Source organism: Pleurodeles waltl, chromosome 1_2, assembly GCF_031143425.1.
Source record: "Pleurodeles waltl isolate 20211129_DDA chromosome 1_2, aPleWal1.hap1.20221129, whole genome shotgun sequence".
Taxonomy (NCBI): domain Eukaryota; kingdom Metazoa; phylum Chordata; class Amphibia; order Caudata; family Salamandridae; genus Pleurodeles; species Pleurodeles waltl.
The window spans coordinates 881,134,550-881,159,811 of NC_090437.1; the positions used below are offsets into that span (position 1 = coordinate 881,134,550).

The 25,262-nt window shown below is 42.4% G+C and overlaps 1 protein-coding gene across 2 annotated transcripts in view; it reads right to left on the reverse strand.

Annotated features, from left to right (window-relative positions):
* LOC138245589 (uncharacterized) overlaps positions 1–25,262 on the reverse strand; it is a 1,324,589-nt gene that overhangs the window by 740,641 nt on the left and 558,686 nt on the right. For both annotated transcript variants that reach the window (XM_069199313.1, XM_069199321.1), the window contains one exon: positions 10,650–10,856. In XM_069199313.1, the coding sequence (XP_069055414.1) occupies positions 10,650–10,856 (207 nt within the window). The remainder of the gene's footprint in view (positions 1–10,649; positions 10,857–25,262) is intronic.

Below are 25,262 nucleotides of genomic sequence, written 5' to 3' on the forward strand. Positions count from 1 at the left end.
TACCTCACTTGTGTGGGTAGGCCTAGCGCCCGCGACAGGAAACGCCCCAAAGCGCAACGTGGACACATCCAAATATGTGGAAGAAAACAGAGGTGTTTTTTGTGAAGTGCCTACCTGTAGATTTTGGCCTCTAGCTCCGCCGGCACCTAGGGAAACCTTCCAAACCTGTGCATTTCTGAAAACTAGAGACCTAGGGGAATCCAAGGAGGGGTGACTTGCGGGGCTAGGACCAGGTTCTGTTACCCAGAATCCTTTGGAAACCTCAAAATTTGGCTAAAAAAACACATGTTCCTCACATTTCTGTGGCAGAAAGTTCTGGAATCTGAGAGGAGTCACAAATTTCCTTCCACCCAGCGTTCCCCCAAGTCTCCCGATAAAAATGATACCTCACTTGTGTGGGTAGGCCTAGCGCCCGCAACAGGAAACGCCCCAAAGCGCAACGTGGACACATCCAAATTTTTGAAAGAAAACAGTGCCTACCTGTGGATTTTGGCCTGCAGCTCAGCCGGCACCTAGGGAAACCTACCAACCCTGTGCATTTTTGAAAACTAGAGACCTAGGGGAATCCAAGGAGGGGTGACTTGCGGGGCTCGGACCAGGTTCTGTTACCCAGAATCCTTTGCAAACCTCAAAATTTGGCTAAAAAAACACATGTTCCTCACATTTCTGTGGCAGAAAGTTCTGGAATCTGAGACGAGCCACAAATTTCCTTCCACCCAGCGTTCCCCCAAGTCTCCCGATAAAAATTATACCTCACTTGTGTGGGTAGGCCTAGCGCCCGCGACAGGAAACGCCCCAAAGCGCAACGTGGACACATCCAAATTTTTGGAAGAAAACAGAGGTGTTTTTTGCGAAGTGCCTACCTGTAGATTTTGGCCTCTAGCTCAGCCGGCACCTAGGGAAACCTACCAAACCTGTGCATTTCTGAAAACTAGAAACCTAGGGGAATCCAAGGAGCGGTGACTTGCGGGGCTCGGACCAGGTTCTGTTACCCAGAATCCTTTGTAAACCTCAAAATTTGGCTAAAAAAACACATGTTCCTCACATTTCTGTGGCAGAAAGTTCTGGAATCTGAGAGGAGCCACAAATTTCCTTCCACCCAGCGTTCCCCCAAGTCTCCCGATAAAAAATGATACCTCACTTGTGTAGGTAGGACTAGCGCCCGCGACAGGAAACGCCCCAAAGCGCAACGTGGACACATCCACATTTTTGGAAGAAAACAGAGGTGTTTTTTGCGAAGTGCCTACCTGTAGATTTTGGCCTCTAGCTCAGCCGGCACCTAGGGAAACCTACCAAACCTGTGCATTTCTGAAAACTAGAGACCTAGGGAAATCCAAGGAGGGGTGACTTGCGGGACTCGGACCAGGTTATGTTACCCAAAATCCTTTGCAAACCTCAAAATTTGGCTAAAAAAACACATGTTCCTCACATTTCTGTGGCAGAAAGTTCTGGAATCTGAGAGGAGCCACAAATTTCCTTCCACCCAGCGTTCCCCCACGTCTCCCGATAAAAATGATACCTCACTTGTGTGGGTAGGCCTAGCGCCCGCGACAGGAAACGCCCCAAAGCGCAACGTGGACACATCCAAATATGTGGAAGAAAACAGAGGTGTTTTTTGTGAAGTGCCTACCTGTAGATTTTGGCCTCTAGCTCCGCCGGCACCTAGGGAAACCTTCCAAACCTGTGCATTTCTGAAAACTAGAGACCTAGGGGAATCCAAGGAGGGGTGACTTGCGGGGCTAGGACCAGGTTCTGTTACCCAGAATCCTTTGGAAACCTCAAAATTTGGCTAAAAAAACACATGTTCCTCACATTTCTGTGGCAGAAAGTTCTGGAATCTGAGAGGAGTCACAAATTTCCTTCCACCCAGCGTTCCCCCAAGTCTCCCGATAAAAATGATACCTCACTTGTGTGGGTAGGCCTAGCGCCCGCAACAGGAAACGCCCCAAAGCGCAACGTGGACACATCCAAATTTTTGAAAGAAAACAGTGCCTACCTGTGGATTTTGGCCTGCAGCTCAGCCGGCACCTAGGGAAACCTACCAACCCTGTGCATTTTTGAAAACTAGAGACCTAGGGGAATCCAAGGAGGGGTGACTTGTGGGGCTCGGACCAGGTTCTGTTACCCAGAATCCTTTGCAAACCTCAAAATTTGGCTAAAAAACAACATGTTCCTCACATTTCTGTGGCATAAAGTTCTGGAATCTGAGAGGAGCCACAAATTTCCTTCCACCCAGCGTTCCCCTAAGTCTCTCGATAAAAATGGTACCTCACTTCTGTGGGTAGGCCTAGCGCCCACGAAAGGAAATGGCCCAAAACACAACGTGGACACAACATATTTTTTCACAGAAAACAGAGGTGTTTTTTGCAAAGTGCCTACCTGTGGAGTTTGGCCTCTAGCTCCGCCGGCCCCGGGAGGGGGGGGGCAGAAATGCCCTAAAATAAATTTGACCACCCCCCCAAACCCCTCCCAAACCCCCCCTGCCGGGATCGACCCTTGCCTACGGGGTCGCTCCCCCTGTGTGACATTGGCGCCAAAAAACAAATCCCCGGTGCCTAGTGGTTTCTGCCCCCTTGGGGCAGATTGACCTAAAATCGGCCAATCTGCCCCCAGGGGGGGCAGAAATGACCTAAAATAAATTTGCCCCCACCCCCCCCCCGGGAGCGACCCTTGCCTACGGGGTCGCTCACCCTGCGTGACATTGGCGCCAAAAAACAAATCCCAGGTGCCTAGTGGTTTCTGCCCCCTTGGGGGCAGATTGACCTAAAATCGGCCAATCTGCCCCCAAGGGGGGCAGAAATGGCCTAAATACAATTTGCCCGCCAGGGCAGCGACCCTTGCCTGATGGGTCGCTACCCATCTCTAAAAAAACTAACTAACAAAAAAAAACAAAAATTTTGCCCTGGCGCCTAGAGGGTTCTGCCCCCAGGGGGGCAGAAATGGCCTAAAATAAGTTTACCCCCCCACCCGGGTGCGACCCTTGCCTACGGGGCCGCTCCCCCTGCGTGACATTGGCGCCAAAAAACAAATCCCAGGTGCCTAGTGGTTTCTGCCCCCTTGGGGGCAGATTGACCTAAAATCGGCTAATCTGCCCCCAAGGGGGGCAGAAATGGCCTAAATACAATTTGCCCCCCAGGGGAGCGACCCTTGCCTGATGGGTCGCTCCTCATCTCTAAAAAAACAAACAAACACAAAAAAAAACACACAAAAAAAAATTGCCCTGGCGCCTAGAGGGTTCTGCCCCCCGTGGGGGCAGATCGGCCTAATAATAGGCCGGTCTGCCCCCGGGGGGGGCAGAAATGGTTTAAAATTAATTCCCCCCCCCCCCGGGAGCGACCCTTGCCTAAGGGGTCGCTCCCCTTGCGTGAAATTCACGCAAAGAAAAAACTCCCTGGTGTCTAGTGGTTTCTACCCCCCTTGGGGGCAGATTGGCCTCATCAAAATAGGCCAATCTACCCCCAAGGGGGGCAGAAATGGCCTAACCTTTGCCTAAGGGGTCGCTCCCCACCTAAAAAAAAAAAAAAAAAAAAACGTTAAAAAAAAACAATTTTTTTTTTATCCCTGGTGCCTAGAGGTTTCTGCCCCCCCTGGGGGCAGATCGGCCTAATAATAGGCTGAGCTGCCCCCAGGGGGGGCAGAAAAGGCCTTCCCAAAAACATGCCCCCCCTGGGAGCGACCCTTTCCCAAGGGGTCGCTCCCTTTTGTCAGTATCAGTAACAAAAAAAAAAATCCCTGGTGTCTAGTGGGGTTTCAAAAGCCAGATTGCCGAAATACATTTCCTTCCCTTTGAAGCCCCTCCGGGCCTCCCCCACGTGATTGAAAGAGAAATGCTTAGCATTTCTCTTTCAATCGCGCTGGAAGCTCTGCTTCCAGCGCGATGGGGGAGGCCCCTGTGACTAATCAGCGCGCTGACGTCACAGGGGGGAGGTCGGGGGTGGAAGGGGAAGGTGTTCCCCTTCCATCCCCGGCTTGGGGGGTAGGGGGGTGCACGGGGGCGCGCTAGCGCTCCCCCAAGTTCCCCTGTGCCATGGATGAGATGATCTCGTCCAAGGCACAGGGGAACTGTAGCCTTGGACGAGATCATCTCGTCCAAGGCACAGAACAGGTTAAACAAATCGAATACATACCTGCGATAAAGTAGGTCAATTGTTTGTCCTCTTTACTGTGAAATGACATACCCAGAAATACATTGAATGTTCTTCTACAAATGTTGTTTTGTTCAGTTGTCTCCACTTTTCTTTTCTCAGAAATGTAATACTGTTTTCCCTTGACGCCCCACGTTTTCTTTGAAATGGAACTCTACAAAGTTTCTAGACCAAATTAAAGACAACTTAAAATGTAATCTGCAACATGCTTTAACAGCCGTAATGCAGATACAACAGCTCTATATAAAAAAACGCAAAACGATTCCTTTGCCACCCCATGAATAATACTCTTGGGAATAGACGGAAGGAGGACAGAAAATGTTGAATCTTTTGAGAAAGATGTGATTCAGTTTAGCACCATATGCTGGGTCCTATATTGAGCCTTCTCAGCAAGATTTCATCATCATTTTGAAGGCACTTGTCATATCCAATAAAATGAGGGCCCCAACACAATTATAAAACCACATCATCCTACAATTAAATCAAGATGGAGATCTTGTTTAATTCTATCCAGTGCCTCAGCTGAAAGCATCATGAATTGTGTAAAAATTATTGTTAATAATAAAAAAGGTGCTACAGCAGAATCATTGATCGTTTGAGGAGCTTGGGTGGGTATGCAAATTTGATATAGGGTTAAAATTGAGTAAGTCATTTGGCTTGGTCTGGAATTACTTTAATAGTGGGCATACCACAGCTCTATAAAGAATAATTTCAACTATTCCCAAATTAAATTATTGAGTTGTGCTGCTTTGAAGTTTGGGCTCTTGGGCAAGTTCTTTACAGACCCGTGCTAGAATAAGTCTTTCGGTGATTCCAGGAATTATTTTGGAGCAATGGGATCGAAGTGGCTTAAATGTGTGTAAAGTCAATCATCCATTGCAGAGACTCAGGGCAAATGTCCCCTGTTTTTCTGTGTAGGTTTCAACTGATTAACCTTTTGGGGGCTCATCAAATATCAGGAACAGAAGGTTTGTGCTGCATCACATAATTTCTGATTGTACAGTCAACATAGGTCTATTTGTATAGTATGCACTGACGTCATTCTATAGGAAATAGGGCTGCAGTGTTTTGAATCCATCAGAAGCCAGAGAGCAGTTTCATGGGAAAGATTAAGATAATCGTCTCAAAGTCTAGTCTGAAGAAAACAAAAAAGCAATTCACAAGAGTGATCAGGTGGTGTAAGAAAAGTAATCCATAAACTGTTAAACATGTTGACGATGAAAGAGCCAGAGGCTGCTAAAAGACCTAACATGAAATTCAGCTATTAGTTGGGTATGAGTAACGATGTAAAGAATCCTGACTGGCAGGTGCACCATAGAAGCAAACCAGAAACGGGAATTCCACCTGTTGGACCTGGCCCTTTTTGCCGGGTCACCCCCAAACTTTTTGCCTCCTTCCTTCTATTGTTTTTTAACCAGTTTGTGTTGGCTTTAGGACTCTGGGCACTTTACCACTGTTGACCAGTGCTAAAGTGCATATGCTCTCTGTCTTAATTGTATTGGTGATTGGTTTATCCATGATTGGCATATTTGATTTACTAGTAAGTCCCTAGTACAATGCACTATGAGTGCCCAGGGCCTGTAAATCAAATGCTTTTAGAGGGCCTGTGCCACCCACATGAGTAACCCTGTAAACATGTCTCAGAATTTCCAATGCAGCGTGTGTATGTGCGGTTTTGCACTGCTAATTCGACTTGGCAAGTGCACCCACTTGCCAGGCCTAAACATTCCCTTTTACTACATGTAAGTCACCCCTAAGGTAGGCCCTATGTAGCCCCAAGGGCAGGGTGCAGTGTATTTAAAAGATAGGACATGTACTGGTGCATTTTACATGTCCTGATAGTGAAATGTTGCCAAATTTGTTTTTCACTATTGCATGGCCTATCTCTACCATAGGTTAACATGGGGGCTGCCTTTAAATGTCTTTTAGGTGTAATTTCCCACTAGGAGCAGATAGAGATATGGAGTTTGGGGTCTCTGAACTCACAATTTAAAAATATATCTTTTGGTAGAGTTGTTTTTTTAGATTGTCTGTTTGAAAATGCCACTTTTAGAAAGTGGGCATTTTCTTACTTAATCATTCTGTGCCTTTACCTGCCTGTGGAATCCACGTCTGGGTCAGACTGGCAGTTGGGCTGTTTGTGAATTCCCTTTATTCAGTGACACAAAGGGAGCTGAGGAGTGTCCTATAAATTCTAATGAGTCTCCTGGGCTAGAGTGGGGAGGGAGGAGCTGACACTTACACCTGAAAGGGCTGTGCCTGTTCTCACACAGTGCAGTCTCCAACCCACTGGTGTGTGTTTGTGGCCAGTCGTTGACAAGGCAGGATCTTGTGAACAACAGAGACTTTCCTTTGAAGTTTGCCTACTTCAAAGGCAGAAATGAGTATAGGTTGTGGACCCAAAACCCCAGACTTTCAGATTACTTCTGGATCAAGAGGAACCTCTGCCAAGAAGAAGATATTGATGCTTGAGGAGGACCTGCCACTCTGCCTGTTGCTTTGCTGTGCTGGCCTGCTGCTGCTGCTTCTGCCTTAAGAGGGAAAGGACTGGACTTTGCTTTCTGAAAACCTGCTTGTGAAGTTTCTCCAAGAGCTTAGACTGAGCTTGTACCCTGTTCTGAAGTCTTAGGGACATCAAAGGCTTCATCTGCCAGTGCTTGGGCTCTTCTGCTGAGAGTCCTGACTTGCTAAGTGGTGCCAAATCCAGTACCTGGGCCCTTAGAAGTGGAGGATGGTAACCTGCAAGGATTGAGGAAAAATTCATGCACTGCTGTGTGCGCGTCAGAAAATTCAACATAGCGCCCGACTCACGGCTGGAGAAGCGATGCTGCATCTGTTCTCAAAGCGGACTATTCGCACAGTGCATCGGAAATTTCCACCCACAGATCCTGGGTGTCAAAATCTTCAACATCCCCGCACGGACCTGAGGCTGCACAAGCAGAATCGAGGCATGGCCTCTGGTACGATTAAAGAATTGACGCACAACCACACTTGTGATTAAGCAATCGAGGCATCGCTTGCTTCTCTGATGCACCATCACCCATGCTGCTTTATTCTTGACGCATACCATTTACTTTGTGCTAAAACAGCTCATCAATTGATTTCTATGGAGTAGACTCTTTTTACTTTAAAAGTTAATTTCTTTGCTTGTATATGTTGGATTTTTGTCGTTTTGGCCTTGTTTGATTTAGATAAATATTAGCTATTTTTCTAAACTGTGAGGGAGTACTTTTGTAGTGTTTTCACTATGTTACTGTGTGTGTTTGTGCAAATACTTCACACATTGCCTCTGAGATAAGCCTGGCTGCTTGTGCCAAGCTACCAAGGGAGTGAGCAGGGGTTATCTGAGCTGTGTATCTCCCTTACCCTGACTAAAGTGAGGGTCCCTACTTGGACTGGGTGCAAACTGACTGCCAACTAGAGATCCCATTTCTAACACCGCCGCTCTAAACTAGTCCCAATAACAAGAACCCCAGTCAAACCACAAATAAGGATGAGGCTGTTTGTAGATGATGGGGTCCATATTTAACATTTTTTCATGCAGTGCAACACAGCAAGTCATCTGGTGGGCTATGCTGTGGGAAAGGGAAAGGACAGGAATGCACTGTATTTAACATAATGTGATGCATTCCTGTAATTTTCTATGACTGGTACACATTTGTCTGCCTAGCAGCAATGCAGGCACCCTTGCATCATGGTGCAAGGGTGCCTGAATTGTAGGCAGGATTGTTTTTGTGCAGGAGGGGACTCCTTCCTGCACAAAAACCATCCTCAGGCATTTTCCTCTTTCTACATGTGCTGCAGAATGAAGGTATTTCTCACCATTATGCCTCGCCTGGGAAGGTGTAGCATTTTGACACATTTCCAGGTCTACCAGTAATGGTAAAACTGTGAATGTACCAAAATCCATGGGTGGGTACATTGGAACACCTATGTACCACACATGGAACGCATCCCTTGGGCAGAGTAACACAAGGCAGCGTTTTGCGCTACCTTGCTTTATTCCAGAATTTTCAAGCCATACAGGGCCACTCAGGGTGGCCTTGCATGTCTTGATAAATCTCACTTAGGTTTTGCATCGCCCTTGCACCTATGTGCATGGTGCACAGGTGATGCAAAACCTTGATACATCTGGCCTCCAGTGTTTAGCATCCGGAAGACAGACTTTAGGGCGGTCCTTAAGCATATAAAATACAGAAATCATTTTAATTCAAGAAGGAACTGGGGGCCCTCTGCAGCTATAAAAGGGTGTGCATTGATCATGTGCTGAATAGAATGGGTGACTTTGTAATTGCGACCAAATTCTCTGGCCTCACCTATGTAAATCACAACAATTGAAAACATCTACGAAACGTGACTTAAAGACCATGGACTGAGTTAATTGATGAAATCAAGAAAAATCAGGGTCCAGATGCCAACTGCCCTGGGTCATCAGGTTCTGGACTTGCTAGCTGCAGAGAGGACTGGCCTCTCACATTTCACTTGGATTAAGTCCTGCTTTGATACATTGCTGCAAGAGTACTACAATAAGCAGCCCAGCAAGCTCCAGCACTGTTGAATGTGCCAGCTTATCGGAAGGAACCTTTATGAACTTGGATAACACAAACCTCAACCTTAAGGCAACTTGCCAGGAAATGCTGCAGCAATGAAACTATAGCAACACTTTAAATGGTCTGAGCAGCTCAGAAGAGTATGTTTCCATGTTAAAACGAATATTATCTTGGCAACCTTTCCCTTACATAGGGCTCAAGCAGCACAGTGCATTTTCCATGTTGAAAGGGGTGTTATTAATCTTTCTGTTATATAGAGCGCAGACAAGAAGTAATCAATTGAGATTTTTTTCCATCCAGCTCATAGTGCACTCTCCAAAACTCTACACAGGTCGACTGAACATTCTGTACAGAATGTCCAACATGCTTAATGGCATAACAAGGAAACCAACACCATTTTATCTCCAAAAAGGAAAGTGTGCTTACTGTGCCCTTTATGAACTAACCCCTAAAGGGATTTGTTTAACTCATCAGCCTTGTGGGTTATCATGTGCTAGTTTGTTTCTGCATAAACACACAAATGATCCTTTCCTGTGTGCCTCCATCTGGCACACACTGCCCGAATATGTATGGGAAGCTGTACCATGCCACACCTAAGAATACTGGAATACACAAGCTACAAAGTCCAAGCTGCTGAGATATCATAGACAAAATATTTATTTGTGATCATATCCAGATGTAGCAGCTATCACAACGTTAGACATTGCATGGATCATGTAAACAGAACCACTCAGTTTTCAAGATCTATTACTCTATTTCTCACCATTATATTTTGCTCCAGGTGATTGAATAGATGTTCACATTTCAGTTAATTCTCAAATAAAGCAGTCATTTGTGAGCCTCAAAATACATCATCCACATGCATATTTAATGTGTTTAAACTACTGAAATTGCTGACAGGTATAGCCTTCAATCTTTGAAGGGTATCTGAACAGGAACTGACATCTGTTAAGAAAACGTCCTTCCATACACCTAAGATCAACAGTGGCATAATGTAAAAGGATGCTCCCTCCCCCGAATAATGTGATGAGGGGCCACTAAGTTGCTATATCTCAGAGATATAGATTGGCTTTGAGCTTAATGGGGTCTCCCTGAAGGCTTGGGGCCCTTTGTAGCGTTAGGCGGCCCCAATGCACCGCAGGGGCTTGCATTACACCACTGACGATCAACTAAGCAGCATTCCAAGATTTTCATAAAACATGCACCAACTAAATCTGGTAATACACAAGTAGAAATGTAAACATACATGATAAATGAGGGACTTACTAAAATATTGTACTACTAATAATGAAGTGAATGCACATGTTATGTTATTTGGAAGGGGTGAAAGAAGTTAAGAAAAAATACCACCCTCATCCATTCGGCTCTTCACTCCTAACAGTCCTAGCAAGCAAAAAACACCAACCATATTAACAAGAGTATACAGAGACTATAGTAAACCACACAGCCATACACAGGTAAACTTTGACAAGTCTGATATCTAAATATCAAGACAGCCTCTTACCCCTCAAAGTACACGAATATTAGAAAACATTTGCTGTCCATTTTAAACCATAATTACGCAGATAGAGAAAGAACATTCACAGATGTACTCTAATAATAATCTGCCTGGGCCATTTATTTTAAACAATGAAGTACAACAGATACAAATGATGTGGCATCTAATCTCTACCTCTATCAGACTTTACTACGAATACTACCATCTACATTAACTTTTTTTCTGAGAACTATGTTTTGACATAAGTGTACAGAGATTAATGTGTGAAGTGGCTGCTCTTCATCCCACTTCTCAAAACCCATTCAACTATTTCAGAGATCAGAGACATTACTACACAGTCAAAAAATGAAAGTAGATGTGTGAGCTCTGGCTAAATAAAGTTGTTAGCAACATCTTTTTAAAGTTTATGCCAATATACGAGATGACACTAAAAAGAAATGCCAATATTGAGGTTACCGTTCCAGATTGTAAATCCCAAAGAGTTACATAGCTGATCTTGTCATCGTCGCTGTAGTTGGATAGTGCCAGATAGCTTGCGGTGTATGTCAGGGCAGCATGATGTAGAAAGAGCATTGATGTCCTACTCTCAAGCGTGTGCATGTGAGTCATTGTTTCCAGACTAAAAACACAGAGATGGTGCGCAAAGTATGAGCACACTATAACCTGAAATTAAGAGGATGTAGATATGTTTGTCAGATAACAAATGAAAGCGGGTGCATATTTTCACAGTTATTCATGTACCTGTATGAAAATAAGTTATTTAGTATATTACATGCACATACAAAATACACCATAACATTTTTCTTTTCAAAATTCAAACAACACACATTACTAGTTACTTAATACACAATTAAAAAATGTCACAATTTTAAAATAAATGTAGTTGGTAAACCAGCGACCTTAACCAGAGGTTTTCACTACATTTTATGTATCTAATTCAAGACCTGACAACATAATGAAACATAATAAAACAATAAATCACGAAATAGGGTTTTTACATCATGGTTAGAATGGCAACAGACTTTTTCTTGGTCAAAAGCCACCATGCACCACTGACTTATAAAACGTTTTAATTTAATGAAAACAAACTGTTAAGACGAGGGTCTGGAAATTAAGTTTGATAACATATTGTTGAAGAACACTGCAATCAAAGTGTGAACAGAATTCTGCAAATTAATTGTATTCTTTAATGTGCTAAAGTGATTTGGAATGAAACTCTTATTTTGGCCCTCCATAGGGATTTAAAACTCACCTTTGCTCATCCCAAATGAGTTCACATGTTTAACATACTGATGAAACAGAGGTGTTAGTCAAAGTCCTAATTGTTTTGTTATAAAGTGGTCCACTGAAAAGCCATTATTAGGTGCAGTCACTGTAGGTTGTCAGATTTAAAGTATGCAGTATAGTTATGTAAGTTTATGTTTACCCGATTAATTGGTTTTCATCTTATAGTTTGATGTTAATTAAATGTTTGCATTAAAATGATAATAGATTTTAGTAAGAAATATTTTAAAAGTAACATGCAAAATTGCAGTTCTGCGTTACATCTATTGAAATGTATAAACAGATTTATTTCATTTAAATGTTACCTTAACATGAACACTGTTGAATTTATAATTTGAATGCTAAATGTGCTTAATTTGCATAATTAAATTTGTTGTTTAATTTACTTGCTTAGTTTAAGTGAGACCTGCACAGCCCTGTTTTATTGATTGTGCATAAAATGTTTAGTCATTCTAGTTAACGTGAATCTTTCTTTCAGACATGGTTCTTATGAGAATGCTAGCTTGGTAATAGATGTTCTATTGTTTTATTGTTGTCCTTGAATGCAGTACATTCAGGAACTGTGAAGTGGACAACACATCCAAATGTTTCAATGTGAATGGATGAGACCAGATGGAAATGGTTCTTTACCTGTTGGTAATTGAAACTTTCAGCGATGTTGCAGCCTGTGTCGCATGAACAATTTCTATTGGATATTATATCTACTGCATCATATGGAGTGATGGATTGACAAATCATCTTCCCTTATGAACTTTAATATACTGCTCTACATATGGATTAGCATCAGATTTATATCCAGACCCCTTTGCAACTTTATGCTGAATCCCTTAGACAATGAGAGGTGTTGTCCTCTCTGCTTTTGCCCCTTTTGAAATGCTTTCCTGAGATTAGAGACTTTTTCCATGACCCAAAGAGGAAGACTCTTAATGGAGCTTCTGAAATGCTATTGCCTTCCCTTTTTTACTTACTTTTCAGCCCACTTTAGTTAGTGACTTGTTATTCTGAATTGTGAGAAAGCCATCCTTTTAGCATGGTAACCCCAATGTTTCAGACTGATATTGGTGGTAACTGACCCTGACTGTGCCCTTGGCTCTGCTAAACAGGCACAGGGCCAGTGCTCTGAATAAAGGGAGTATGGTAAAATGGTACAATTACAATTGGCAATGACAGATCCCTGTAAGTCCCTAGTAGATAGGAAAGGGGCATTCAAACTCCCTATACGTCCATAGTATATAACAGGGCAGGGAAGTTTAGAGGCCCAGTAGATTTCCTGGACTGAAGTGTGCCTGCTGTCATTTTTTAGGGCAATCCTGCCTTGCAGACTGTTTAAAAAAAGTAAAATGTGTGCAAAATCGACTTTGGAATTAAAGGTACTTTCAAAATCTATCTTATTTTACATGTAAGCCACCCCAAGGTCTCCCCTAGATGCCCCAGGGGTGGGGTACCATGTAACTATAAGCAGGGGCATTATAAAAGGTGCTTTATATGCCCTGGTAAGGGAAAAACTGCACCTTTCATTTTTCCTCATTGTAGGTACCTAGCTCCATAGTATAACATGGGAATAAAAAGCATAAGTATTGCTAGGAAGGAGCTGAATGTGTCATGAAAGAATTCAAAAGATTGGTAATGATAAATACAACAACTTGTCACTGTTGACTTTATCATAACCAATACAGTATAAGACTTTCTTTTCTTTAAATAAATTCCAGCCTGATAGTGGCCTCTCCTGATTGGTCAGCTTTAACAGGATTAGCCAGGCTGCTTTGATGCGCTGATAAGTGGTCTGCACTCAGCAGACTTTTTCTGATGGGTGGTTGCAGCTTCAGAGGCCAGGCTATGAAGGGGGTTAGGTAAATCAAACTGGGGTCAAAGGAAGCAGGACAGAAAGGAATGCCAGACAGGCTTGCCCTCTCACCCTATACCCCACAGATATATAGCAGGCCCAGGAAAGGAATTTGCAGATGTCTAGAGGCGGAGTGTTAATGGAAATGAGCCACACCAGCAGGTTGGTGTAACCAGGTCTTGCTCCCCTGGAAAAAAATCATTCCTCTTGCTTTTTAAAGTGCAGTGCTTTGTGGGATAAGAAAATGCCATACTTTGGAGAATGCTATCATGCTTTTGGGGTGGCACTCTGCAGCCCATTTGACAAGGGTGCTCCCTTGCTTGCCCCCATAAGATGACTGAATAAAAGTGGGTGATCTGCATTGTAACTCAGATCTGCTTCCTGAAACCACAAGAAGAAGAAGGGCTGCACTGCTGGAACCCTGGTCTACAACCCAAGTGGACCGGCTCGCTGTTGTGAGTCAAGCCGACTTCCTTCAACAGCAACCTGGGCGAGATTTTAGGTTCCTTCCGCTGAGAGCTCCAGACTTCCAAGTTTTGACTGGGGCCTTGTGGAAAAGCAGTCCCACAATGTTGCATTGAAAGCGGCTTGCTGAGGAGGACCGTGCGACGTCAAGAGAGTAAAGCTCCAGAAAAGTTTCTAGGTGCAAAGGTAAAATTTTGACCAAGGCCTTTCTCTCAGTGCCTCCAAGCAGGTCTCCATCACGGTCAGCCTCAAACTCTGACATTGTCCCGGTTAAGCACGACCAGATGTCCCAGATTGGTGCTGTTTTTTAATTTTAATCTTTAAAAATTCATATCTCTGGTTCCCCATATTGGATTTTTGTCATTTTGGTGTCATGATAAAGATAAAACTATTTACTATTTTTATAAATTGCTGACGGATTTGTATTGTGTGTTGTGTCTTACTAATTTACTGTATTGGTGTATTTAAATGCGTTCCATACCTGTCTCCTAAGTTAAGACTGCCTACTCATTGCCAAGCTACCAGGGGTTGAGACAGGGGCTGATGTTTTGAAACTTTGACTGGACCTAACACTGTCTTAGGGGCATTATTGCTAGTAGTAGGTGTGTACAAATCCCTACTAATAACCAGCCTACAACACAAATGTTCTTTTTTCAAATTCCTTTTGTCTTTTTTGTGTTTTTTTGGTCTTTTTGTCCACATATGTTTAACCCAGCACATATTTATCCTTGATTTGCTAATCTTTAGGGATTTCCTTGCCTAAAGTAGTTAAACTTAGATGACTTTAAATTGCCTTAATGCTTGAACTGAACAGTGCTTGCTTTCTGTACATCTGGTTATTCTTCAGATGTTCTGTATTGTATTTGTCGAGTGTTTAGTTTTGTTAATGTTAGTTTGTCTGAATCTTTTCACTGCTTTGGTCAACCTCTGATGATTTTGTATCTTTATAAGTTTGTTTTGAGAATTGTCTATATGACTTTGAGCTTGTAATAAACACTATTACTTTATTTCAGTCTGGAGTTTTCCTTGTGTGGCCACATTGGTTATACTGTTGTATTTGAATTGATTTGCTGTGAAATGTAATGACTTTTCCGCCACACCCTTATGCTGGGTCCCTAGTTTCCTTGACCCCATTTAAAGGATTATCCTAAATTTATGGTCGAACATTCCTCTTTTGAGCTGCCAGAAATTTACCAATGGTTCCTGGCACATGTATGTTCATTTACTACTATAGATTTCTCTGCCACAAGTGCTGAGGAATCTGCAGTAGTAAATCCCACTAAAGGGTTGGGAAGTGGGTGTTCCAAGCCATGATATGCCTTGGACGTTTGGGAATGTCTAACATTTTGTTATTCCTAGAATTCCTTTTCTACCCCTTACCATCCTGGGTATGGTGGGATATTACTCCAGCCAATGGCAGGAGAAAATCCCCTTCCAGGATGGGAAGGAGACCAGCTCACCCCCATTGTTGTGTCTTGCATGATTTAGAACGGAACCTTTCTGGCTCCCTAAAGACTCTGTATCATTGTGACATAATTGCTAGAATAGAATGTATGAAAGCTTGGATTAGAATGTTAGAGTTCACAGGTACACGTAGAGAAATAAAGATGTGTGATTTACAGCTTTGTTTGTGGCCTTTTTATTCAGCAGGTACCAGGCTGGTGAAGATGCTACAACTAACGATGAGATAGGGTATAAGTAACCCAAAGAAGAAAGCGCTCTACTGAAGAGATGCTTTGGTCCAAGTAAACTGCTTGTATGTGCCTTCGTTGAAATGCTGAGTCGACGGTTAGTGTATGTGGAGTCAAAGCACAACTCCAGCCAGTGTGAAGCATGTGAATGGAAAGAGAGCTTCACAGGAAAGTCAATGTATCATTGGCCAAGAAACTACTACTAAGTTCACACAAAATAAAGTTACACAATATATGGAGAGTTAACGGTGAAGGTAGGTTCAACCAGGTTTACAAAGCACAGTTAAACACAGTTATCAGATACCAAAGAGTACTGCAAGGCAGAGATCAACCAGGTGTAAGACAATACAAACTGAATTATAAAAAGAATAAAGTAAATAATTTACAGAGCCTAACAGATAGAGTCATCATACCCCAGTTGACAGTGGCCCCAAGAGAAGTGCCCGGGATTGTGCTAAAGAAGCGATCCATATTTACAGTGGTCAGAAACTTAGCAGAAGGGCATTCTGCCTTTGAAGCCCATCAAGGACATACCAGAGAGTGTCCCATTGCAAGGCCAGGCCTGGGCATGAATAGAATTAGTCCTGATTTCCAGGCAGAGAGGCCAGGGAAAGCGCTACTTTCAATGTCAATGAGTTCCATACTGGTCTACAATGCTGCAGCCTTCCTCAAACCACCACCACCATTCAATAATGCCAAAAAGCAAAACATTGGCATGAATGGATAGAGACATTTGAAGATTTCATAGATGCACTTTACGAGACTGATAGAATGAAGATTATCAAATATCTCTAAATCTTAACGGGCATAGTGTGGAAAAAATTCATAAATAAAATGCCAAGAACTGCAGAAGAAGTCACATGCCGTTAGATTAAGAATGTGTTGTATCACAAGTTTCATCCAGTACTAAACGTCAACTATAAACAATATGTTTTCAGTCAGAAACATCAAAGAGTTGGCAAAATAATCGATGAACTTGTTGAAAGACTCAACACTCTCAAACACTGTAAGTTAATTAATTTATTGATGAAGAAGCCATGAGGCTTAGAGTGATCGATGGATGCTTGTCTGATTAATTCAGAGGACGAATGCTGAGAGAAACTCTTAGTCTGGAGCAAATGTTGATAGCTGCCAGAGCTGAGAAATATGCTGAGAGACAAGCTGTAGACATGGAGTCCAGAGGTGCCCATGGAGAGTGTCAAATGTAATTCAAAACAAAAGACTGAAGGACACAAAGTGATGTGTACATGTAAAAAGAAGTTGTGTTTCAGGTGTGGATTTGCATTTCCGCAAGAAGTAAAGCGTCCTGCCATTAGTCAGATATGCAAAGGCTGTAGTAAAAGAAACCATTTTGTGACTATCTGCAGAGCAAAGCAAAAAGTAAGTAAAGTAAGTGTGTCATGGTACAAAGACAAAATGGCCACCAGAGCGTTCCAGAAGCAATGCCCATCGCACGCCCACAATCCCAGGTGGCGACATCTGATACTTAACAAAGTTGATTGTCATCTAAATCATTGTCAAACAATTCTTCAGCCTCAATAGTAAGTGAAAGTGAAGAAAGTTATTGTGCAATGTCAATGCTTGCTCAGAATAACACACGTCGGACTGGTTGCCTGTGAGGAGAAACGTCAAAGAAAACTCAACATGTCAAAGTAACAAAATCATACAAACTCTGTCAAAAGATTACATTGAATATAAATGGATGTCCAATACATTTCATTATCAATAGTGGTGCTTTGATAAATAGAAGAAAAGTACAATGAACTGCCTCCATTACTGTGGCTTACGCCGTCAAAGGGTAAAGTGTACTCTTGGGCTGCATCGACACCCATGAAAAGTAAAGGTTCATTTATGGCAACAGTGAAACATAGGAAAACAAAGGTACAAGCACCAATCCATGTGCTTCAAGGTGCAGCGGAAAGTGTCTGCTTGCTCAGTTTCAACAAGGCTGCTGACATGGGACTGAATTCAGTAAATTACAACATGAATGCTCATCATGAAATAGTAAGTCAATTCCCTTCATTGTTTCACGGTTTAGAAAAGTTGAAGACTATGAAAGTAAAACTGCATATTCATTAGGATGTCCGTCTTGTTGCTCAGAGACATAGATGAGTTGATTTTAATTTACAAGAAGTTGTTGAAAAAGAACTTGAATTGTTCCTTAAGCAAGATATTATTGAATGTTCCACTGGTCCAACGCCATGGGTTTCTCCAATAATAGTAGTGCCTAAAAAGGACCATGAAGGAGCTGTGAACATATGTGTTGACATGCACCCAATGAACAAATCGATTGAACGAGAGCGACTTCCAGGGCCGCACATTGCTGACATAATTACACAAAACCTCTCTCGACTTTATTAGGTTACAGGTTATCATCAGCTAGAATTGGAAGAAAGCTGCAGCAATATTACAATCTTTCTACACATCCTGGTTTGTTTAGATACAATAGACCTAGGGCCTGAATTAGGGTTTGGGTGACGGGTTACTCCGTCACCAATGTGGTGGATATCCCCTGTGCTGTATTAAAATTTCCATAGGCTATGATGGAATTGTAGCACTGCGGATATGATATCCGTCATGTTTGTGACGGAGTAACCCCCTCTGCCAAACTCTAAATCAGGCCCTTAGTTTTGTTGTGTTATTGGCTGCAGAACTTTTCCAAAATGTCATACGGCGATGATATACTGTTTTTTGGAGCTAATCAGAAGGAGCATGATAGAGCCCTCACACAAGTATGTCAATTACTCAGGGATGCAGGTTTTATTTTGAATGTAGACAAGTGTGAGTTCAATAAGACAAAATTGAAAAGCTTTGGCAATATCTTTTCTGATGGGCGTATGAGACCTGATCCTGCAAAAGTCCAAGCCTTGACAAATGCTGAACTCCCACAAGATGCTTCAATAGTATTTTCTTGGAATGGCCAGCTACTGTTCACAATGCATAAAGGACTTTGCCACTGTCAATGCTCCATTGTGAGAGTTAACAAAGAAAAATGTTTCCTTTAAATGGTCACAAGATTGTGGAAAGAGGTTTACGAGAATCAAACACACCATTGAAAATGCTACAGAAAAGGTGTACTTCAATCTAAAGCTCCACATTGAGATTGTGGTTGACGCTAGCCCCTTGCACAGCATAGTGGATGCCCAAATGCAAGACAACATATTGTGGCATATGGTGGTTGAAGTTTGTCCCAGAGAGAACATACTTGCAGCCTGAAAAGGAAAGCTTGGCTGTAGTATGGACTTGTGAACATTCCTGAAAGTTTTTTTTTATGCTGGTTACTCAAGCTTTCCTGACCATCTGTGGCAGTCCAAAGGCCGAGATGCCTCCTCGAACTGAACAATGGGGACTACGATTGCAAGAGTACGATTATACAACTGTGCAATGACCAGGAAAGCATCGGAATACTGCTGACTACTTTTTGAGAGTGCCTATTCAAGGTCATGTTACTCCATCCAAAACGGCTGAGGCCTACATCAATTTCATTGTCAAGTACACCATCTGCTGTACCATCAGCCCAGATTGTAACTGCTACACGTCGTGAGAGTGACCTGCTAAAGTTAAAAAACATAATTAAACATCAGTCATGGAACAAACATGTTTGACTACTCAGTAATGTTGGTGTATATCAAAAGTATAAGAATGTCAAAAAAGAATTGTCCATTCCTCAGGAAGGAGTATATTGTGAGGATCGAGAATCCTGATTGTGGAGAGTCTATGACAAAAAAGTGATAGAAGTGGCTCTTGAAGGGCATTGTGGTATTGTTGCTACAAAGGGAGCTCTCCAAGACCAAGATTGGTTTCCATACCTAGATGAAAGAATTGAAAAGGAACTTAATGCCTGTCACATATGCAACTGCGTGTCAACCAAAGCACTCAACATACTATGAATATGTCAGAACTCCCTAAACATGGCTGGGAGAGAATAACCATCAATTTCTTTGGTCCACTTGACAATGGACATCATTTAATGGTGATTGCAGATGAATATTCATGTTTTGCTTTCGTCGAAGATCTCCCATGAACGGCAGATGAGCGAGTAATCAAAAAACTTGATGCATCTTTGCAACATAGGGCGTACCAGCCATTGTGAAGTCTGACAATGGTCTACCCTTTATCAGCAAATAATTTAAAGAATTTCTGGAGCATTGGAACATAAACCATCAAACGATCACACCCCTAGGGCCACAGGCCAATGGACTTGTTGAGTGTTTTATGAGTACGCTAAAGAAAGCAGTGCAGCATGCAACTTTTGGGAAGCTCAGTCTAAAAACAGTACTAGCCTCCACTCTACAAGCTTATCAGTAGACAACCCACTCAACCGCAGCTGAAAGTCCTGCAACTTTGATGTTCGGGAGACCAATGGCAACCAAGATACCCCAGTGGACCACAGAAAGGAACAATAATGAAACCCTGATACATACAAGGGATTTGGTTCAAAAACAGAAAATGAAAATGTATGCAGACAAGCAAAACAACTCTCATTCCGACAAGCGCATTTAGTGGTTGCTCAACAGTTACGGAAAAGAAAATCTGATGGCCTTTACAATGCTAAACCTCTTCAAGTAGTGTCTACCAAAGGACAAATGGTGACTGGCAAAGACCTGGGAAGATCCTTACCAGAGACTCTTCTCACATCAGGCTTATGTATCATCGATCATCGAAGGTGAAAGAAAAACTGATTCTGAAAACTCAATTACTGGTGCTTATTCCTTACCATCCCTGGCAATCTCTGATATTGAAGACAACAATTTACAGCTTCCAATAACCAGATCGGGTCGACAGATCAAAGCGCCAAGAAAAAGAATTGAAGAGAAATCGTTGCACATGTTTCCCTATATATGTAGATACTTGTGTTTGTCTCATGATTTTCAAAAAATGTGCAATTTTTCATTTAACAGTGGGGAGATGTAGTGTCTTGCATGATTGAGAATGGAATCTTTCTGGCTTCCCGAGGACTCTGTATCAGTGTGATCCAATCACGAGAATAGAATGTATGAAAGCTTGGTTTAAAATGTAGAAGTTCACAAATACAAACAGGAATAAAGCAGTGGGATTTACAGCTCTGTGTGTGGCCTAGTTATTCAGCGGGTACCAGGCTGTGGAGGACGCTACACCCACATTTAGTGGTGGTGTTGAAGAAGGGCTTTCTTCATGTGGAGACGTGTTTCCCCAAAGCGAGAGAAAACAAAAAAATTGCATTTACACTGGAGCCTTTTTATCTCATTTGGGGAATTATATGCTGTGTAGAACGCCACACATTGAGAATGAGAGCCCTTACAATTATCACATGACATTACTTATACTGGGAATGTTTGTGAATTGCAAAAAGTAATAAAACTGCACCTATACCTAGGCATATTTCTAGAGGTGAAAACATACTACATTTTTAGTGAACAAGACCCCTTGAGTTTGCAGCTGGTCATGGTTTTTCTAAAACATTGATGAGGCAATGATGGCTCCCAAATGAAAATAGTTTTACATGCTACCAATTTATTGAACAAGTGATACGAGTGCCCCTGTTTTCTAACACAAGGCATACATTTTGTCTTTGGCAGTAATGTAGCTGGAATTAGTATAATCTTCTAGCACATGTAATAGTTGTTACAACTCTCCTTTAATGTAATCACATGAGACAAGTTCATCTGCACACACTGATGTACCAGGTGGAAAGAACTAAGCCAATAGCTGAGGTACAACGATGATTTAGCCATGGCATGTGCTGATCATCTGGCATGGCTACCCTATGGCTACTCCTGAATTCCATAATCATTTTAATCCATGTTTCGGAGTATATTACAGTAATTAGAACAGCAATCCAAGTCCACTCACAGTTTTCTAACTGTGTTCAGCATTGCAATAAGTTTAATTAAGCAAATGTTGCTGCATGACAGATATAGTACACATATGCATGTGACACACTATTCGCCATAGTTTTTCTAGTGATAAAGGAGGACAACAATATTGTCATATATGGCAGCTCTTTAGGAAAAAACCTGTTTTATATGATGATATTTAAGTATTTACAATTGCTCTGCTTTCAAATGGTGTAGCAGAACTCCTGCAAAGAAATAACATTTTCATTTGTAAGTGCAATCTGTAGGTTAGTATCAGTGTCTTAGAACCTTTTTAACAAATTGGGATAAGAATTCTCTTTCCCATGGGCATTTTATCTTCCTTACTTTGAAATAAAATATCGGGAACATTTCTCTTGGAATGTATCTTTAATGCATCATTGGGAGCAAAATGAACCCGGTGTGGATTTTACACCATTCTCCTGGTAAATTTCCAGATTCTATGAGTTTTTATCTCTTCCACTAGTATAGCTCTATATGAAGAAGTTCAAGATCACTAACGGTTTGATCAGAGATTATAGAAGCCATAACCCAGTTATATTATTTACAATTTGCAAAGGTATAATCCACTGGGGATATAGAACGTCAGCTACATTAGAAAATCAAGCTAAACTGTTTTGAAAGTAATACTTGTATGTCATTACATTTAAAATTGTTGTAATTTAGATTCAAATTGAAATATCTTGAGACTATTTGAGATTATCTGGATATACGTTTCAGATCTTCTCATAAACCACAACAGGCCAATTACTGACTGCAATATGTGTAAAACAAAAAGTACATTATAACCCTCAGGTTTCCAACTTATTGCAGTAGCAACAAGAAAATCTCTGAATGATCATCAATCCACTTACATTTCCAATTCACATCTGTAGAGAGTAGTGTAAGCCAGTTCGTACTGAGTGTGCCACTAAACATCTTTTCAAACACCTGATATTACTCATCCCCAAAATCTTAGTGGGTTGTGTTTCTTTATTAATAGCATTCCACTGCCCACATTATTAAGATTGGTTTTATCCCCATTATGTTCTAAGATAGAAACTCATTTTGTGACATCCCAACATTATGTGCAGAAATGACAATAATGTAATTAGTAGTTGGGAGCCAATCTACTTTTAATGTAATGTATGACTTTGTCCTTTCTGTGTGCAAAATATCAAGCTAAGTTTAGGCTGAGCTATTTATAAAGTCATTTGTAAAGTTATAAAGTTCAGACTGAGTCATGTATTGGGATTCTAATTTCTTTTGCCCTTATTATGCCTTTTTATTGGCCTTGTTTTGGCAGACTACTTTACTCAGCTAATCAGATATGTTTGATATTAAGATTCCTTCCTGGTTGTAATACATTTGCATACTTCATTGTGACAACCTTGGTAGTTCATTGCAACATCCATAATAATACAATTTCTAGAACCTTCTAACATAATGTAGTAATCTTAAGACATATTTGTAGCTTCTGCTACCAAGGGCTCCAGATAGGAGATAAATGCTTTTGATATCAAATCAGAGGACTGAACACTTTTATTTTTGAAACAATTCTTTATTGGCATTTACATATATGTACACCTTCCCTGATACATATAAAATGTGTCTTAACACAAAACAGGGGAGTGGGAGGTTTAAATATGGGCCAGATTACACTCTCTACATCTTAACTAACCACACAATGGTACATGGTCCTAAGAAGATAGCTAAGTGCAATCTGGATACAAGTTCTTTGTGGGATATTTCCTAAACAAAAGGTGGCCTGCTTCATCTTTGGGCCCCTCCTCATCCAAGGCCTCAAATGTGTGGAGGATGTGGTGAGGTTATTATTTTAGGATTTTCAAAATTATTTAATTACCCATTATTTGTTGGGAGCAGGAGGATCCTAACTAAAAGTGAGGATTACAAATATGTCCAGGACACTAGGATTTTATTAGTGCTTCCCAGTCACATATATAAAACCAGGAACTCAAAAGTCACATATAATTCTTGATCCTTTGTGGTATAATAAAGTTGTTGATATGTTTCTGCCTTTACTTGTGAGGCCCCGCTGTGTCAAGGGCATTCATCAGGATGTCGGTCCCTATTAAGAGGTCATCAAATTGATTTCCTATTACTAGTCATATCTCTGCAAGATATTACACTGTAGCCAAAAAGAAAAAGATAATTTTTCTCTTACAATTAGTGCATGTCATACCCATACCTAGGAGAAATACACAAGATGTGATATCACTGCAATAAAGCCTTCTGGAGAATTTCTAAAACGTCACAAATTCTGTAATATTAGTTCTTCAGCACAAGTGATCACATTAGTAATAAACATGTATACTTATCCTTGTCACTTGACACACAGCAAAACACACAGGGATATGTCTAAGTACGTCGCAATTCTGTATAAGGCTCACCACAACAAAGGTTTGAGAGGGCCACCTGGTTAAATCAGTTCACAATGGAGGTCCACTTTAAAATCGCCTTTGTGGTATATAGGCCCTCATTATGACATTGGTGGGGAGTGATAAAGTGGCGAAAATACTGCCAACAGGCCGGCGGTAATTACCGCCAAACTATGACCATGGCGGTGAGAACTCCCATAGACAGCTAATGCACCACACCATCCGCCAGGGCCTTAACACCACGCACCAGGGCGGTCGCTATCAACAGCCAGGCGGAAGACAAAGTACCGCCCACCATATTATGACACATGAAACCACCAGGATTTCTGGGGCGGTGCCAACGCCATAAAAAGCCTGGCAGAAACAGAAAAAAAAGACTCACCAAAAAGTACACAGAGGACCCCGCCGCTGCCGTGGAACTGGAACTGCGAGTCTTCCTGATGCACTTCTACGCCATGCTCCACCTGGAACACCAACGCTGACAAAGACGACGACTGTGAGTGCAGCCGCCTAGCACACAAGGGAGGGAGGGAGGAAAATGAGAGTGACACACACACACGCACAACACACACCCAATACACACACACCATACACACAACCAGCTGCACACTTAAACCAGTCGCACAAGACACACGGTACAATAAAACATGGACCAGATTTCAGAAGTACTGAAAATGTATTAGCAAGGGAAAAGCCACCACATGAACATGATATGTACAATTGTCCACAAAGGGCCAATATCCAGTCCAAAGTACAAAGGGCCCACATGGCCACAGGGCACAGTCCAAGGCCCAGCTTGTCTCCTGACATCAACTGCATAGAACTCTGCAGGGGCATCATTTTGTAAGTGTACAGGCACCTCAGGGGGGGTAGGGGGTGGGTGGTACCTCATCTGAAATTAGGAACTTTCCCACTGGTTCTGGAGGGTGCTCCATGCTCATTTCTCTGTGCTGGGGAGTGCAAGGCCACGATCTCTGGAGTGGGTGACTTGCCCACTGGTTCAGGAGGGGGCTCCATGCCCATTTCTCTGTGCAGGGGAGTGGAAGGCCACAGTCTCTCAGGTGCGTGACTTGCCCACTGGTTCTGGAGGGGGCTCCATGCCCATGTTTCTGTGCTGGCGAGTGCAGGGCCACAGTCTCTCAGGTGGGTGACTTTCACACTGGTTCTGGAGGGAGCTCCTTGTACAGCAGTCGCAGGAGGGTAGCCTATGTCAGCAGGTGAAGGTGCCTCCTGGGCAGCCTTTGCTGGAAGTGAGAACTGCACTGTCTCAATGGGTGAAGGTGCAGCCTCTGCAGGAGGAGTGGGCTGCACTGCCTCTGCTGAAGGTGAGGGCTCCGTGACCACTGGTGGTGGTGCTGTCATCCTGCCAGCCTCTGCTGGAGTTGAGGGCTTCTTCCCCTTCATGGCAGATGTCGAAGACTCCTTCATGCAGGAGTTACGGGCTCTTTCCCCTTCATGGCTGGAGCCGAGGGCTTCTTCCTCTTCATTGCTGGAGCCGAGGGCTTCTTCTCCTTCATGGCAGGAGGTGCGGCCTCCTTCCTCTTCATGGCAGG